This window comes from Cherax quadricarinatus, chromosome 29, assembly GCF_038502225.1.
Source record: "Cherax quadricarinatus isolate ZL_2023a chromosome 29, ASM3850222v1, whole genome shotgun sequence".
NCBI classification, from domain to species: domain Eukaryota; kingdom Metazoa; phylum Arthropoda; class Malacostraca; order Decapoda; family Parastacidae; genus Cherax; species Cherax quadricarinatus.
In genome coordinates, this window is record NC_091320.1 from 18,314,794 (window position 1) to 18,334,180 (window position 19,387).

At 38.9% G+C, this 19,387-nt stretch overlaps 1 protein-coding gene across 4 annotated transcripts in view; it reads left to right on the forward strand.

Annotated features, from left to right (window-relative positions):
* The window catches only part of LOC128705333 (sphingomyelin synthase-related protein 1), a 344,236-nt gene that overhangs the window by 289,101 nt on the left and 35,748 nt on the right, over window positions 1-19,387 (forward strand). For all 4 annotated transcript variants that reach the window (XM_070089639.1, XM_070089640.1, XM_070089641.1 and 1 more), the window contains exon 6: window positions 16,151-16,284. In XM_070089639.1, the coding sequence (XP_069945740.1) occupies window positions 16,151-16,284 (134 nt within the window). The remainder of the gene's footprint in view (window positions 1-16,150; window positions 16,285-19,387) is intronic.

Genomic DNA, 19,387 nt, shown 5'->3' on the forward strand with positions numbered 1-19,387 from the left:
TTCAATCAAAGGGCTCCCATTATCATTTACACCTGGCACCCCAAACTTGCATACCACCCTGAGAACGAGTCTTGGAGAGGGTCTGTTGACCCTCAACGGGTTAAATAATAGCAACAATCACTCCAAAACTATATCCCCACCTGCTTTTAACATTTCTTTCTTTATCCCAGCTGCTTTACCCCCTTTCATTTTACCTACTGCCTCAGGAACTTCCCCCACACTCACAACTGGCTCTTCCTCACTCCACAATTACTCTCTCACTTGGTTCAAAGGTTCCTATACATTCACTTAACATCTCCCAAAATCTCTCTCTCTCCTCTACATTCCTCTCTTCTCCAGGTGCATACACGCGTATTATGACCCACTTTTCGCATCCACCCTTTACTTTAATCCACATAATCCTTGAATTTACACATTCATATTCTCTTTTCTCCTTCCATAACTGATCCTTCAACATTATTGCTACCCCTTCCTTAGCTCTAACTCTCTCAGATACTCCAGATTTAATCCCATTTATTTCTCCCCACTGAAACTCCCCAACCCCTTTCAGCTTTGTTTCGCTTAGGGCCAGGACATCCAACTTCTTTTCATTCATAACATCAGCAATCATCTGTTTCCTGTTTCAAGCATCCCAGTTTTATAAAGTTTTTCTTCTTATCATTTTTAGTAAATGTTTACAGGAGAAGGGATTACTAGCCCATTGCTCCAGTCTTATCTTATGCAGACTGAAAAACGTTTGATTTTCTCAAAAAAATTTTCCCCAAGTAATCAGCTATGCGTACATTTCCTGGAATACAGTGGACCCCCGAGTTTCATGATTAATCCGTTACAGAGAGTCTGCCAACTGTTGAAATTCATGATTGGCAAATCTATTTTCCCCATAAGAAATAATGGAAATCCAATTAATCCATTTCAGACATCCAAAAGTATTAACAAAAAAATATTTTTTTAAAGACTAAATATAGATTAACATACAGAAAACAATGACCAATAAATATAAAGCACTAATAAAATAGATAAATGAACATTTAACATCACACTTAACCTTTATTGAAGACTTTTGTTGGTGTTTGGAAGATTGGGAGGAGGGGAGAGGGAGCCGAGTTTATTATGTTTCAATATGACGCTAATATCAACTCTACGGCTTATTTATCTATAACAATTCATTTAATATGACACAATAAACAATATTAATAATATAGAAACATGATATATATTTTAGAATGAATAAAATATGTCATAATGTATGTGGGGAGTAAGTGGTGGAGGTGGTGGTGTTTGGTTTATAAGGGCCACTGAATGAAGCCATACATAATAGTGGTGGTGGAGGCAGCAGCAGAACCCACCACCACTATTCACACTTAAACAATGCATGTAATTTATAAATAAGAAATATTTGCACTTGCCTTGGAGGAGATGTTAGTTTAATTAGTTTGATGGAGGAGATGCTGGCAGAGGTTTAGGGTGGTGGAAGATAGCAGGGCAGCCTATGTTCATTGGCCCTGTACACCCCCAACAACATTGGAGAGTTACTTTCATGTCATTTTTCTACCTTTTAATAGCTTAACTTACTTGCTACACTGTTAATTCTACACTTTATCGCTGGCTGGAACTATAGCCTTTATCGATACCTGCTGCTTTAGTATCGTACATATCGTAGAATCACTGAAGAAGGCACATACTCCCCTCTCTCTTCCTCCTCTACTTGGTACTTTGCTATGAGGTTTTCTTGAATTCTATTGTGTTTCTCACCTTCTTTACCAAAGGGCTGGCACTAGGAGCTTTCTTTGGGCCCATGGTGGCTTATTTGGCAGTTACAAGCACAAAAAAATGGATTATTATGAAATGTATGAACCCGTGGGGTGATGGTCACTCGCTGGTAAACAATGGCACACTGAGTGTTAATGGTGCGGGAGACTGGCTTTGTGTGCGCTTTGTTGGCAGATGCGTACTGGATGGTTGCCGAATCACGAGGTCAGTCACAAACCGTGAAGCTAAATTTTGGCAGAAAAAGTTGCCAAAAGTCAGATTTCATGAAAGTCGCGGCTGCCGAATAGCGGGGGTCAACTGTATCTCGAAAATAAGTTACTGACCTATTTCATGTTGTATCACCATTAACCCTTTGTTTTGGTTGTATATATACGTCTTAATTGCCAGTGTTTCGGATGTATTAATACGCATAAATTCTAGTGGCTTTAAATCAAGCAGGAGAAAGCTGGTAGGCCCACATGTGAGAAAATGGGTTTGTGTGGTCAGTGTGCACCACACAAAAAAAAATCCTGCAGCACACTGCGTAATGAGAAAGAAAACTGACCGTTTTTTTTTATTAAAGCGCCGACTTTGAGGTGTATTTTCATATAGTATTTATTGTTGTATTCTTATTTTCATGGTCTCACATGATAAAACGGAAAACATGTTACAGAAATAGAGATGATTTTGATTAGTTTCATGATGAAAACGACCTTGAAATTGAGCTCAAAGTAGTGGAAATGTTCGAATTTTACCAATGTTCAAGAGTAAGCAAGTCACACCACACGTCCAATACCCGTCAACTGGGGAGTCTAATGTTCTTTCACTAGTGCACTGATATTATTTATACCATTTTTACATTAATGCAGTAGTCTGCATAACAGTAAATTTTGTATTTATTGTATGAATAAAAAAATCAAAATAGAAAGCAATAGTAATTTAAGAGGGGCCTAGAGACGTGACTAATGAACAGAGGATATGTTATTTTAGTGCCAAGAATGTCTACATTGTTTATTCTGGACCCTATTTTGAAATTGGCATCTTTTTTAATTTGCATGAAATTCGCCAAATTGCCAATTTCTGACCACTTTATTGGGTAGTTCAAATCAGTAAATGGACGGTTTCTTGTACTCAATTCATAGAAAAAATGGAGTTCTAAAGAAATAGCTACGAGTTGGTCAACTGGAACAACGAAATTGGCCAAAAACAGGGCTCAAAGTCGGCAAAATCGCCGATGCGTATATATCACCGAGACCGCTAACTTCACGGGAGCGTAATTCCATGAGGTTTCGACCCAATTTTGTACTTTGGTGTCATTATCACTGTAGAAGATTCTCTGTCATTTCATAAGAAAAAATAATTTTCTTTTTCCAAAAATTTGGCGACATAGAATGACAGTTTCAGAAAGGGGCTTGTGGCACTCAAAGAGTTAATAATGAATGGATTGAAAGGATTTTCATAGCAAACATAAAACTGAATATTTTAATTTTGGGTGGTGACATTTTTGAAGTATCAGTTGTGTGTGATTCCTCGATTAGGAATGAATTCATTTACTGACGTGGTCTTAGGAATGGAACTCCGTCAGCAAGTGAGGAGAGGCTGCACAGTACACTCATTACTTACCTTAAAATATTTGTCTTAATGGTCTTAATATAGTGTGAAAGATAAAGAGTATTTATTTGTAGAAAGTTAAGTGTGAGAGGTATGGTAGCCCGCCTGTCCACCCAACCCACTAGGACATTTAACCCTTTGACTGTTTACGTCACATATATACGTCTTACGCGCCACCGTTTCTGACGTATTTATACGCGTAAATTCTAACTGCTTCAGATCAAGCAGGAGAAAGCTGGTAGGCCTACGTGAGAGAGAACGGGTCTGAGTGGTGGGTGTGCACCCTGTGAAAAAAATCTGGGACTCAGTGGTGCAGTGTGGGAGCGCCGCGCATCTTGGTAATCCATTTTCACCATGCCTCGCAGTAAGAAGTACCTCGCTCCTTGGTGGATTGGAGGTCTTTTGTTCCCAAGTGATAGCTCTAACAGAGATGAAAGTGTCAGTGAAAGTGAATTCCATGGTTTTCAAGCGGGTGTGACTGAAAAAAGTGCCCAGGATAATGTAATTAGTGATGAAAACCCAGATGACCCACGACCTTCCACCTCTGGTGCTGGGCCGGCTCGTTCACATTCACGTTCACGTTCACCTGTACCAGGACGAAAGAGGACTCTATTTACCCGTGTACAAGACTCAGATGTGAGCAGTGAAAGTGATAGTGATTTCAAAGTTACTGAAAGCAGTTGTAGTTGTGACAGTGAGTGAATATTCCCTAGTGAAGTGGCAGTATATACGACGTAGCATTAGATCTGGTAGTGTTTCATATGCTGTTCCAAGGGGAAGGAGTAAATCTCGGAGCACATCCCCTGGCCCTAAACCATGACCTGATAGTGAAGATGACGATATTGTTATGATGGGTATGAGTGATGCGAGTGAGGCAGCAGGTGGTGGTGGTGATAGTGATGGTGGCATGAGTCATGTGGCACCGGCAGCCGGCCACGCTACTACCCGCACTGCTGACTCTGCACAACCAGCCTCACCCAACCCCACAACCTGCACAACCACGTTTCAATATCCAGAACCCACCAGCAGACCGCATCTGGGATTGGCAGGAAGGTGACGAGTTTGTTCCCAGTCCCCATGACTTTGATGAAACACAAAGTGGAATACGGCCATCGTGTACACTTAGGAACAATGCTACTGAACTGGAAGGCTTTCAGTTATTCTTCGATGAACCCCTGATGGACATTATTGTCAGGGAAACCAACGCATACTATGAGTACACCATGGCAAATACAATTCTCTCGCCAAGATCACGGCTGCACCAGTGGAAGGACACAACTGTTGCAGAGATGTACCTGTTTTTTGCCACAATAATGCTTTTGCCACATGTGTATAAGCACACTGTCACCACATACTGGGCAACAGAATGCCTGAATTCAACCCCAGGTTTTAGTGACACGATAGGTGTGAATTGTTTCTTGATACTGTTACGTATGTTACACTTTTCAGACAAAACAGGGCCTGACAGAAGCGACAGGTTATATAGGATCAGAAATGTGTTTATGTACCTGAAACAAGTGTTGCATGTATTTTTATCCCTTCAGGAAGCTTGTTATTGATGAGTCTTTGATTTTATTCAAAGGAAGACTCTCATTCAAGCAATATATACCAAGCAAGAGGAAATGCTTCGGTATAAAGTTATTTGTACTGTGTGATTGCAAAAGTGGTCTCATTTTGGATATCATTGTGTACACTTGCAGTAATACATTGAGAGATACCAGGAAGTTTTTGGGTATCTCTGGTGATCTGGCTCGAACAGTGATGGAACCTTATCTTGGTAAGGGGCATATATTATTTACTGATAATTGGTACACAAGCCCCATACTCGGTGATTTCTTGCAAGTGAACCTGGCAGACGTGTGTGGCACAGTACGTGGTAATCGTAAACATATGCCAAGGTTCGATGCTGGCACTCACAGAGATGAGGTGCAAGCCTTTGCTGCCAATGACATCATGGCATTTCGGTGGCACGACAAATGTGATGTCACATTGTTGACATCAGTTCACCGAAATGAAATGGCACACACTGGCAGGCACAATAGAGAGACCAATGAACCCATTCTAAAACCTGCAGCTGTCATGGATTACAACCTTAATATGCGCTTAGTGGACAAATTTGACATGCAGATTGGGTTTACTGATTGTGTATGCAAGAGTTATAAGTGGTATATAAAGCTTTTTTTCCATCTTGTTGATATTTCCATGCTAAATGCTTAAAATATATACAAGTTGAGGACCAACAACAAACCAAAATATGGTGAATTTTGTTTGTCAGTCATCAGACAAATAATCGCCAAGTACACGTACCATCCGACTTACGACCTGCTCGACATACGTCCACTCGACTTACAACCGTGCATCTGGCAGCTGGGCTGGGCCGGCTGATGCACACCGCTGTACAGTATTTGAAAATGCTCACTGCGACAATGTGTCATGCAGGCAGCATCAGTTTGAGTAACCCTGCCCTATCAGCAGCATCATACTGTATTAACTGTACTAACTGGACAGTAAATTTCACCATGGCCCCTAAGATGAAGTCTGAATCTTGTGCTGGAGATTGTGGCAAGAAAGGCTTTTACTCTCCAACTCTCTATTTGTTTTCACTGTTGCACATAAACCTGTCTGTATCTGTCTGCCTGTATATCTGTGTCTGTCTGTATCTCTGTGTGTCTGTTTGTCTGTCTTTCTGTCTACCTGTGCCTGTCTTTCTGTCTACCTGTGTGTCTGTCTTTGTCTACCTGGGTCTGTCTACCTGTGTCTGTCTGTCTTTCTGTCTACCTGTGTGTCTGTCTGCTTGTCTGTCTCAGAGCCACTCATTAAGAATGTAATTGGTCTTGAAAACGTCATATTAATAATGATAAGAACAATAATAGTCACTGAGGCGCATTAAATGTGTGTAAAGCGTTAATATAGTCGTTTTGGTTAATCCATCTATGATTTTTTTCAAAATTATTTAATAAACATGCTACATAACATATAAACATATAAATTAACAAATATGAGATGCTTTTCTGGTTGGCTTGACAGAGTGAACAAAAACCATTCGTGTCCGGGCTGGTAACAACTCAACAACAAAACAACGTTTGTTTACATAACTCATGAACCTTGTACACTCTCATTCTCTCTCGTTTATTCATTTAATCTTGTTTACTCACCTCTCACTCTACATTAAGACAACAGATATTTTAAGGTAAGTAATGAGTGGACACAATTATTATATAGTTTAATAATAATCAATCAATCAAGTTTATTCTCTATAAGGATTACAATGCAGGGTTTACAGATTTTTGGTTATTGTGTGGTTTACATGTAGTAAAATACTAATTACAGAGGGGGCCACTAGAACACTTAGCATGGCTAGGCATTTCGGGCAAACTTAGATTAATTCCTTACCCTAAATTATAACAAATTGTGGAGTAAGTTGACAAATGCTAGTTTGTGAGTTTAGCAATGTGAATGCTTTTGTTTTGGCACAATACATAGTTTCTATATTGGAGTATCACAGGCAAACTTATGACTAGTTTGGAATCATTATTTTAAGATTAGGATATGTATTTCTGTGCTTATAGTCAAATGGGTGAGTGAGTGAGTGTAAATGTGGACCACCAGGTGGTTTTTATGTAGTTGATGGGGTGTATCAGGGAGATAAGATGTTTTCTAACAGTAGTTTTGAAGGTGATGAATGTGTCTGCTGTTCTAGAGTTTTCAGGTAGAGTGTTTCAGATTTTAGGGGCTTTGACATACATTCACTTTTTGTAAAGGTTTAGTCGGACACAGGGAATGTCGTCGAGATGTTTGTGTCTGGTGTTATGCCTGTGGGTCCTGTCACAACTATCAAGAAAGAATTTTAGGTCAAGGTTAATATTGGAATTTAAGGTCCTGTATATGTAGATTGCACAGTAGTAAGTGTGGATGTTCTGAACAGGGAGTAAGTTTAGATCTATGAAGAGTGGGGGTGGGGGGGGGGTGTTGCCAGGGATGGGAATTAGTGATTATTCTTTTTGTGGTTTTTTGTTGAGTTGTTATTGGCTTTAGGTGTATTGCTGCAGTTGATCCCCAAGCACAAATAGCATAGGTGAGGTAAGATAAATTAGTGAATGGTATAGTGTTAGAAGGGCATTTTGCAGCATGTGGTATCGTATCTTGGAGAGGATCCCAACTGATTTGGATACTTTTTTTGATATGTGTTGGATATGGATGCTGAAATTCAGCCTGTTGTCGAGGTATATTAGTACATATGTATTATTGTAATAATAATAATAATTTTTTTTTTTTCAACAAGTCGGCCGTCTCCCACCGAGGCAGGGTGACCCAAAAAAGAAAGAAAATCCCCAAAAAGAAAATACTTTCATCATCATTCAACACTTTCACCACACTTACACATTATCACTGCTTTTGCAGAGGTGCTCAGAATACAACAGTTTAGAAGCATATACGTATAAAGATACACAACATATCCCTCCAAACTGCCAATATCCCAAACCCTTCCTTTAAAGTGCAGGCATTGTACTTCCCATTTCCAGGACTCAAGTCCGACTATATGGAAATAACCGGTTTCCCTGAATCCCTTCACTAAATATTACCCTGCTCACACTCCAACAGATCGTCAGGTCCCAAGTATCATTCGTCTCCATTCACTCCTATCTAACACGCTCATGCACGCTTGTTGGAAGTCCAAGCCCCTTGCCCACAAAACCTCCTTTACCCCCTCTTTCCAACCCTTTCGAGGACGACCCCTACCCCTCCTTCCTTCCCCTATAGATATATATGCTTTCCATGTCATTCTACTTTGATCCATTCTCTCTAAATGACCAAACCACCTCAACAACCCCTCTTCTGCCCTCTGACTAATGCTTTTATTAACTCCACACCTTCTCCTCATTTCCACACTCTGAATTTTCTGCATAATATTTACACCACACATTGCCCTTAGACAGGACATCTCCACTGCCTCCAACCACCTCCTCGCTGCTGCATTTACCACCCAAGCTTCACATCCATATAAGAGTGTTGGTACTACTATACTTTCATACATTCCCTTCTTTGCCTCCATAGATTAACGTTTTTTGACTCCACATATACCTCAACGCACCACTCACCTTTTTTCCCTCATCAATTCTATGATTAACCTCATCCTTCATAAACCCATCCGCTGACACGTCAACTCCCAAGTATCTGAAAACATTCACTTCTTCCATACTCCTCCTCCCCAATTTGATATCCAGTTTTTCTTTATCTAAATCATTTGATACCCTCATCACCTTACTCTTTTCTATGTTCACTTTCAACTTTCTACCTTTACACACATTCTCAAACTCATCCACTAACCTTTGCAATTTTTCTTTAGAATCTCCCATAAGCACAGTATCATCAGCAAAAAGTAACTGTGTCAATTCCCATTTTGAATTTGATTCCCCATAATTTAATCCCACCCCTCTCCCGAACACCCTAGCATTTACTTCTTTTACAACCCCATCTATAAATATATTAAACAACATGGTGACATTACACATCCCTGTCTAAGACCTGCTTTTACTGGGAAGTATTCTCCCTCTCTTCTACATACCCTAACCTGAGCCTCACTATCCTCATAAAAGCTCTTTACAGCCTTTAGTAACTTACCACCTATTCCATATACTTGCAACATTTGCCACATTGCTCCTCTATCCACTCTATCATATGCCTTTTCTAAATCCATAAATGCAATAAAAACTTCCCTACCTTTATCTAAATACTGTTCACATATATGCTTCAATGTAAACACTTGATCTACACATCCCCTACCCACTCTGAAGCCTTCTTGCTCATCTGCAATCCTACATTCTGTCTTACCTCTAATTCTTTCAATTATAACCCTACCTTATACTTTTCCTGGTATACTCAGTAAACTTATTCCTCTATAATTTTTACAATCTCTTTTGTCCCCTTTCCCTTTATATAAAGGGACTTTACATGCTCTCCGCCAATCCCTAGGTACCTTCCCCTCTTTCATACATTTATTAAACAAAAGTACCAACCACTCCAACACTATATCCTCCCCTGCTTTTAACATTTCTGTCATGATCCCATCAGTTCCAGCTGCTTTACCCCCTTTCATTCTACGTAATGCCTCACGTACCTCCACCACACTTACATTCTGCTCTTCTTCACTCCTAGAAGATGGTATACCTCCCTGGCCAGTGCATGAAATTACTGCCTCCCTTTCTTCCTCAACATTTAAAAGTTCCTCAAAATATTCTCGCCATCTACCTAATACCTCCATCTCCCCATCTACTAACTCCCCTACTGTGTTTTTAACTGACAAATCCATACTTTCCCTAGGCTTTCTTAACTTGTTTAACTCACTCTTATTTTCATTAAAATTTCTTGACAGTGCCTCTCCCACTCTTTCATCTGCTCTCCTTTTGCACTCTCTCACCACTCTCTTCACCTTTCTTTTACTCTCCATATACTCTGCTCTTCTTATAACACTTCTGCTTTGTAAAAACCTCTCGTAAGCTATAATAATAATAATTATTATTATTAATTTAGGGCACTGGAGCACAGATCCTCTGTATAGCACTTTGTCTGGATTTTTTGGGTTATACTAGGAAATTTATTCTATGTATGATAACTTCACTTACATGTACCTGTGAGAGAGAGAGAGAGAGAGAGAGAGAGAGAGAGAGAGAGACAGACAGACAGACAAACAGAGAGAGAGAGAGAGACAGACAAACAGAGAGAGAGACAGAGAGAGAGAGAGACAGACAGACAGAGAGAGAGACAGAGAGAGAGAGAGACAGAGAGAGAGAGAGAGACAGAGACAGACAGAGAGACAGACAGAGAGACAGACAGACAGACACAGACACACAGACAGACAGACAGACAGACACAGACACACAGACAGACAGACAGACACACACAGACAGACAGACACACAGACACACAGACAGACAGACACACAGACACACAGACACACAGACAGACACACAGACAGACACACAGACAGACAGACACACAGACACACATATTCAGTCAGTCAGTCACCCAGCCAGCCGGATACGTATTACACATGTTCCAGAGTTGTTTCTCTTTACTTAGGGTATGGGTTATACTACATTCTGGCAGGATGACACTACCAGTGGTATTCTCCCATTCCACTGTGTCGACAATACATAAAGATAACAGTAACATATGATACTGTATGTGATGTAAAATTTACAATACAGTTCACTACCATGTATGCATTATATACAGTACATAAATAATTAAAATATAACTATAGAAGTAAATTATGGTAAAAAGAATGAATTAATGATTGTACATTACATTACAGTACTATGTAGGTAGTTTATATAGGAAAGGTTTGACATTATGCCCTACCCAGTATGTCGGCAATTTTCAAAGGTTTGACTTGGGTCCATTTTGACTTACGACCGGTTGGTCGGAACGAAGCTTGGTCATAAGTCAGATGGTACCTGTACCAAGGAGCAAAACCCGCAATAGACCAGTGCCCACGAAATTACCAACACACGCCATCTCGTTTGAGGTCTGGTGATCACTACCCCATACAACTGCCTCCTACTGCTTTCAAGAAAAATGCGGACACTCATTTTGTGTGTGAAGAGTGTGAGGTGCCACTCTGCACATACCCATGTTTCAGAGTTCCACAAGCTGCAGCAGTTCTAGGAAAGTGTTCAGTGACTGTACATATGTATATACATTATGGAACAATAGTAATAAACAATGTTTTGTATTGTTTGTGTAAAACAGTTTTATGCACAAACTAATTGTGATAATGTTTGTTCAGTTATTGTGTGGTAAACAATGAGTGTATATTTGAACAATGCACCTTACTTTGGTCTCACAGGCCACATAAGTTACTTAGAAAAGAAAAATATTGGAAAATACAAGAAACCTTCGAATTGGAGTAAATAAAAGAATACCGGGTGGGCGGCATTCGCTGCTGTTGCCATACACCGCTCATTTTCTGCCAACTTTGCACCTCTGTATCTTGGTAAGTACTGAGGGCAAAAAAAATTTTTTTTAGGCTTAAAACACTTAGTAAAATAATCCTAACATTTTGGTAAGAAAAAAAATATTTTTTTTTTCGAACATTTTGTGACAGAATGACAGTTTCAGAAAGGGGCCTGCGATAGTCAAATGGTTAAAGCTCCCTAGAGTGATAAAATGCATATACAGTACACTCATTACTTACCTTAAAATATTTGTAGTCTTAGAGTGAGAAGTGAGTAAACGAGATAATGAATAAATGAGAAAGGACAAGAGACGTGGAGTATGTAAACAATCAGACAAATACGTCTGGTTATGGTTGATACACTTTCATTTCCATGTTTGTGAAGCTTATACCATAATACAAACACCTTGCATAGTGTACAAGTTGTCTCCAAATTGGTAAAGTAGAATAAATAAAGAGCAGCACTCCCATTTTCATGTAACACACCATTTTTAAAATCAATCAAGTTTATTCTCTATAAGGATTACAATGCGGGGTTTACAGATTTTGGTTATTGTGTGGTTTACATGTAATAAAATACTAATTACAGAGGGGGCCACTAGGACACCTAGCATGGCTAGGCATTTCGGGCAGACTTAGATTAATTCTTAACTCTAAATTATTACAAATTATGGAGTAAGTTGGTATTATGGCCAAGTGACTAAATACTAGTTTGAGTGAACGCATATGAAATGAATAATTTTCTACAGTTACCGCTGGTAATATTGTTTACACATTTTCTTTGGTGCTGTACTAGAGAAAATGTTATTCATTCAGACACCGACGAGACTGAGGAAACGTCTCATATTTATGTAAATTTATTCTACCGTGGGTGTATTTATCGTGTTTGTGTTACGTAGCATGTTTATTATATAATTTTGAAAAAATCATAGATGGATTAATCTAAATGTCTATATTAACATAATTTGCGACATTTAATGAGCCTCAGAGTGATTATTATTATTATTATTATTATTATTATTATTATTATTATTATTATTATTATTATTATTATTTTTATTTTTATTATTGGTATGGCATTTCAAGACGAATAAGACACTTTGTGATTTTAACATGTACCTGCATGCCAGCGCAGTAAGTTTATTTAGGTACAGGTGCACATAAGTATAATTATCAGAGTTTATATAAAATACGACATAACTTTCAAACACTTGAAATTTTGAAAAGTGAGACATACTCAGGGAGAATGTAAACAAACCAGGTGGCCAGCGGTGACCGTATTAGTCGGGTGGGAGAACCATATAGAGAGTTTTGGTCATAATTTAGAAATGCCCGTATTAGTGGAATACTGTAAAGCGGGGCCCTACTCTATAGTATTGTACACAATTAAGTACACCTACCATCCGACTTACGACCTGCTTGACTTACGACCACTCGACTTACGACCGTGATTTTTTTTGCCAGATTTCTGGGAAATAAACAACTATTTGTGTTGTACACAGTGTTTATCCTAAACCTTAGTGTAAAATACAGTACTAACAGCATAAAAAGTAAAGTAAAACATGAAATACAAAAATAAAACAATAAAATAAAGTCATTACAAAAATGTGATGTTGATATTCAGTAGTAAAGTTCGACTTGCATCCATTTCGACTGACGACCAGTTTCTCGGAACCGAACTCGGTCATAAGTCGGATGGTAGGTGTACTTTGTGCCTAGTATAGTATTGTAAACAAGTACTAGGCATAGTGTAGTGCTATACACAATGAAATACTCTGCCTAGCATAGTACTGTACACAAGTACAGTGGAGCCCCGGTTAACGATATTTTTTCACTCCATAAGTATGTTCAGGTGCCAGTACTGACCGAATTTATTCCCATAAGGAATATTGTGAAGTAGATTAGTCCATTTCAGACCCCCAAACTTACACGTACAAACGCACTTACATAAATACACTTACATAATTGGTTGCATTCGGAGGTAATCGTTATGCGGGGGTCCACTGTACTGTGCCTAGTATAGTGCTATACACAAGTACTCTAGCTAATATAGAACTGTACACAATTATGGATATACAGTGGAGCCCCGCCTTACGAACGCATCGCGTTACATTAAATCCGCCATACGAAGCATTTGAATGCAAAAATTTTGCCTCGCCTCATGATATAAAACTTGCCTTAGGTGATTCGTCCGGGACGCATCCCACGTGTGGCCTCAGCGCCTGTGTTTACAAGCCAGCCAGTGCGGTTGCATCCACGCATACATTTGGTACATTATCCCAGTGTTTTTAGAGCTTGTAACTGCAAAGTAAGTCACCATGGACCCCAAGAAAGCTTCTAGTGCCATCCCTATAGTAAAAAGGGGCAAGAATTAGTATGGAATTAAAAAAAAGAGATTAAGGAAATGTGTGCAAAGTGGGTTGAACTGCAAACCTTTATGGATGAAAATCACCCTGACACGGCTACTGCAAGCCATGTTGGCAATCTGTACAATGACAGTGTTATGGCCCATTTTAGGAAAGTCTTAAGGGAACGGGAGGTACAGAGCTCTATGGACAGATTTGTTGTGTGACAGAGGTCTAGTGACTCGAGCTGGTCCTTTCTTCTTTCAACAAACCGGCCGTATCCCACCGAGGCAGGGTGGCCCAAAAAGAAAAACAAAAGTTTCTCTTTTTAAATTTAGTAATTTATATGGGAGAAGGGGTTACTAGCCCCTTGCTCCCAGCATTTTAGTCGCCTCTTACAACACGCATGGCTTACGGAGGAAGAATTCTGTTCCACTTCCCCATGGAGATAAGAGGAAATAAACAAGAATAAGAACTAGAAAGGAAGTAGAAGAAAACCCAGATGGATGTGTATATATATGCTTGTACATGTATGTGTAGTGTGACCTAAGTGTAAGTAGAAGTAACAAGATGTACCTGAAATCTTGCATGTTCATGAGACAGAAAAAAAAAGGACGCCAACAATCCTACTATAATGTAAAACAATTACAGGCTTTCATTTTACAATCACTTGGCAGGACGGTAGTACCTCCCTGGGCGGTTGCTGTCTATCAACCTACTACCTAGGTCAAGCTGGTCCTAGTGGCATTAGCCCTTTGACTGTCGTGGCCGTATATATACGTCTTACGAGGTACCGTGTTTGATGTATATATACTCATAAATTCTAGCGGCTTCAAATCAAGCAGGAGAAAGCTGGTAGGCCCACATGTGAGAGAATGGGTCTGTGTGGTTAGTGTGCAGCATATAAAAAAATCCTGGAGTACGCAGTGCATAATGAGAAAAAAAAAACTCCGACCGTTTTTTTTAAATTAAAATGCCGACTTTGTGGTCTATTTTCGTATAGTATTTATGGGTGTATTCTCGTTTTCTTGGTCTCATTTGATAGAATGGAAAACATATTATACAAATAGAGGTGATTTTGATTGATTTTACTATAAAAAGAACCTTGAAATGGAGCTCAAAGTAGAGGAAATGTTTGATTTTTGCCAATGTTCAAAAGTAAACAAATGATGCCATTGTCCAATAAATGTCCAACTAGCCATTCTAATATGCAGTCATGAATGGGTTGATGTTATTTATACAATTATTACAGTATTGCAGTAGTCTGCATAATAGTAAGTCTTCTATTTTTTGTTTGAATAAAAATTCAAAATAGAAAGCAAGAGTAATATCAGAGGTGCCTGGAGACATGACTGATGAGCAAAGAAAATGTTATTTTAGAGCCAGGGATGTCTGCATTGTTCATTCTGGACCTTATTTTGAAATTGTCATATTTTTTAGTTTTTGTGAAATTGGCCAAATTGCAAATTTCTGACCACATTATTTGGTAGTTGAAATCGGTAAATGGGCAGTTTCTTGTACTCAATCGATAGAAAAAATGGAGTTCTAAAGAAATAGCTATGAGTTTGGGCGACTGGAACAATGAAAATAGGGCTCAAAGTGGGCGAAACCGCCTATTTGTAAACAGCGCCGAGGTCGCTAACTTTGCGAGAGCATAATTCCATCAGTTTTCCATCAAATTTTGTTTTTTTTTGGCGTCATTACAATCGGGAAAAGATTCTCTATCATTTCATATGAAAAAATATTTTTTTTTTTTTTTTTAAATTTTGCAACACCAGGAGACCCCTCAGGATTGGGGGTTGCGACAGTCAAAGGGTTAAAAGAAGAAGGGAAGTAACCCCAGAAAAGGACTTGCTACGTCAAGTCCTAATGGAAGGGGATTCCCCTTCTAAACAATAACTTCCACACACTCCCCTCCTCCCATCCCATCAATCATCACCAGATCTTCAATAAAGGTAAGTGTCATGTATTCTGTTCTTAGTAAAGTAGTAATTGTGCATGTCTTCTTCAGTTTGTGTGTATTAAAATTAATATTTCATGTGGTAAAACAATTTTTTTTTTCGTGCTTTGGGGTGTCAGGAACGGATTAATTTGATTTCTATTATTTCTTATGGGGAAAATTAATTCGGCTAACGATAATTTTGGTTTACAATGAACTCTAAGGAACGGATTAATATTGTAAGGCAGGGGTCCACTGTACTGCAGTAAATATTAAAAATAGAGCTAAAAGTGCAATTTAAACAGTCCATTATATTGAAGGTTTACTGTAGTTTCACCAGTTTTCATTAGTAAAGACTGTTAAGGTTAGATTAGGTAAAATTTGTCAGGAAACAGGACAAGTGTTTCTTGACATTGGTCTTAATCATATGATGACCCATTTCTGCAACTTTTGGTCATATGACTGTGGCCTTCCACTGGCTTACCAGTCCACCCCCTTTCAAAAATTAAGGTTATATTTATACTATGAATGTGTTTTTACATGTTTCAGGAGAGACACCCTCCTCTTCCAGACATCTTCTTAGACAATGTGCCACACATTCCATGGGCTTTCCAGCTCTGTGAGATAACCATACTTCTACTCACTTCCACCTGGCTAGTCATCCTCTTCTTTCACAAACATAGGTGAGATCATTATTTTTTTTTTTTAAATATTTTTTGTGAGAGCAAGGCAACTTCTAAGAAAAAATTCAAAGACTGGTTAACACGACTGGTTCTGGAGGTATGAAGTGCAGTGGCTGCACTCTGAATGATAGGTGTTGATGTTGCACACTAACTTGGAAATAGCAGTTTGTTGGTTACAAAATTCTCCATTTATTGTTATGATTGTGGCAAAACAATCTTGTCTCGTTCACCACACTGGCCATTACTGGCACTCTTGCCCGCTATTAGTTCCTAACCCTTTCACTGCCCAAATGTAGTTCTACGTTTTCACTAACAGCGCTTCTAATATTTTGAAAAGAAAAAAATTTAAAGAGACAATTTTCTGTGTGTAAGAAAGATAAAAAAAAAAATTAAGCAATGAAGTTGGCACTGAACACTTACCCAAGAGCAATGTAGAGTACTGGCACTGGCAATTTTTTCCAGTTTTTTTTATTTTCTTAGTTTTTATGTTGTGGTAATAATATTTTATAATGAATGTTTTGATTTCATAAACAGTTGTTGTTCAGACACACACATTTGGTATAGTAATAGTAATCATACTGTCACAAGCATACATGTACACACTGAGGTCAGTGGTCACATGTGGTCATACTGCCTAAGCTCTTGGGAGTTAGTGTGGGCTGTCACCAAGCACCATGGCTTGTTGTAGTGTTTTAGAATCTCAGGTTCAGGTGTTGAAGAAGGAGATTCTACTTCTTCAGGAGGAAAATAGGAGGCTGAAGCTTCGCATAGATGAGTTTGGGAGCGAGTGTGAGAAGGATTTAGCTGGTAAGGAGGAAATGGTCACCAGCAGTGATAGTGGCAACTGCTTTAAGTGGCAAGTGGTTCACAGTTCAGGAAGAAGGAAGATGAGGAGAGTTAATAGAGAAGATGTGAAGGTAGGAAATCGATTCTCTGTTCTACAAGATGAGTGTACTTTAGTGGTTAATGAGGTTGAAGGTACCACTGATTCCCCTGCTAATCAAGGTAAGAATATTTTAATAGTAGGTGATTCTCAGGTAAGATATATGGGCCGTGCATTTTGTAACAGAGACAGAAAGGTCAGACAGAGTGTGCGCCTTTCTGGAGCTGGTGTTGGTGACATAGTCAGCAGGTTGGATAATATGTCAGGTAATGGGAACAACCCCATTATCTGTCTTAGTGCTGGGGGTAATGACATTGGGAAGGGCAGGAGAGAGGAGCTGCTGGATAAGTACAGGTCAGCCATAGAAGTAGTTAGGTCTAAGGGAGGGATCCCAGTCATATTAAGCATCTTGCCTAGAAAGGGAGTGGGCAATGAATGGATGTCTAGGGCAATTGGTATAAATTGCTGGCTAGACAGGTACTGCAAGGAACTTGCAATCCCATTCATTGATAACTGGGACCTGTTCTTTAGCAAATATGATATGTATGCAAGGGATGGGGTTCATCTCTTTGGGGATGGAGTGGTTGCATTAGCCAGTTTGATTGAGAGGGTAATTGATGACTTGTCTAGGAATTTAAACTGATATATTATAGAGGTATGGGTGTTTGTGGGAAACAATCAGGCTGCAGCATTAGGGTTAAAAACAGTAGTTATTACCGGGATACCTCAGGGATATGTTTAAAAGACAATATTAAAAAAAAAGTTGCTAGTAATGGCAAATCAATTGATCAACAAACAGAGGGATAGTAGAGGGCAACGGGTAACTAGCTCCCTTAAGGTTTACTATACGAATAGTGGGAATCTAAGAAATAAGATAGATGAGCTAAGATTACTTGCAGGTGTAGGTAATATAGATATTATTGGTATAACTGAGACCTGGTTCAACCTGAAATATAGAGAAATGCCTTATGAATGCAACATACAGGGTTATAAACTATTCCACACTGATAGGGTCAACAGGAAGGATGGTGGAGTGGCGATGTATGTCAGAGACAACTTAAATTGTTGTCTTAGACATGATATAAGATAAGAAACATCAAACACAGAATCTGTTTGGCTACAGTTTCTTGAGGGTCATGACAAATTAATTTTGGGTGTGATTTTTAGGCCCCCAAACCTTTATAGGGAGTGCAGCAAGCTGTTATGGAACGGAATTCATAAGGCATCTAGATATGAAAATGTGATAAGGGGAGATTTTAACTTTAGACGAAATGATTGGAACAATATGACAGGAAATCTTGAGTCTAGTGACTTTCTTGATACAGTTCAGGATTGCTTTTTAGAACAGGTTGTGACAGAACCAACTAGAGGAAACAAACTGCTTGACTTGGTTCTTGCCAACAAAGATTCACTAATTAATAATCTTGTGGTTAATGATGAGCTTGGGGAAAGTGATCACAAATCACTTAGTTTCAATATATCATGGAATTACCCAGATAACTGCAATCAAATTTCTGTCCCAGATTTTCACTTGGCCGACTTCATGGGACTGAAAAATTACCTGGGTGGGCTAAATTGGGATGTCCTGACTATGGGTCAGGTAGGTGATCTTGGTTGCCAATATGACATTTCTCAGAGCATAGTTCTAGCTGCCCAGACAACTTTTGTTCCGAGTAGGGAAATTAGATCAAACAGAAATGATCCCAAATGGATGAACAATAGATTAAAACATCTCATTGGTCAAAAGAGAGGCATATATAGGTATATCAAAAGAGGGGGATGGGCAGTTAAGAAATCAATATATTCAATTAGAGAGAGAAATAAAGAAAGGAATAAGAAAAGCAAAAAGGGATTGAGGCTAAGGTCGCAAGGGATTCAAAGACTAACCCAAAAGGGTTCTTTCAGGTATACAGAAGTAAGATTAGGGACAATATAGGCCCACTTAAGAGCAACTCATAAGGATATGTGTGAAATTCTCAATACCTACTTCCTCTCAGTTTTCACCCAGGAAAATACTTGAGATAATCCTGAAATAATAGATTATGTAGAACAGGATAATAAACTATGTATGATTGCAGTAACTAGTGACATGGTCCTCAGACAAATAGAGAAACTAAAACCTAACAAATCCACAGGCCTTGATGAACTGTTTGCAAGGGTGTTAAAGGAATGTAAAGAGGAACTTAGCATACCTTTGACTAATCTTTTTAACATATCACT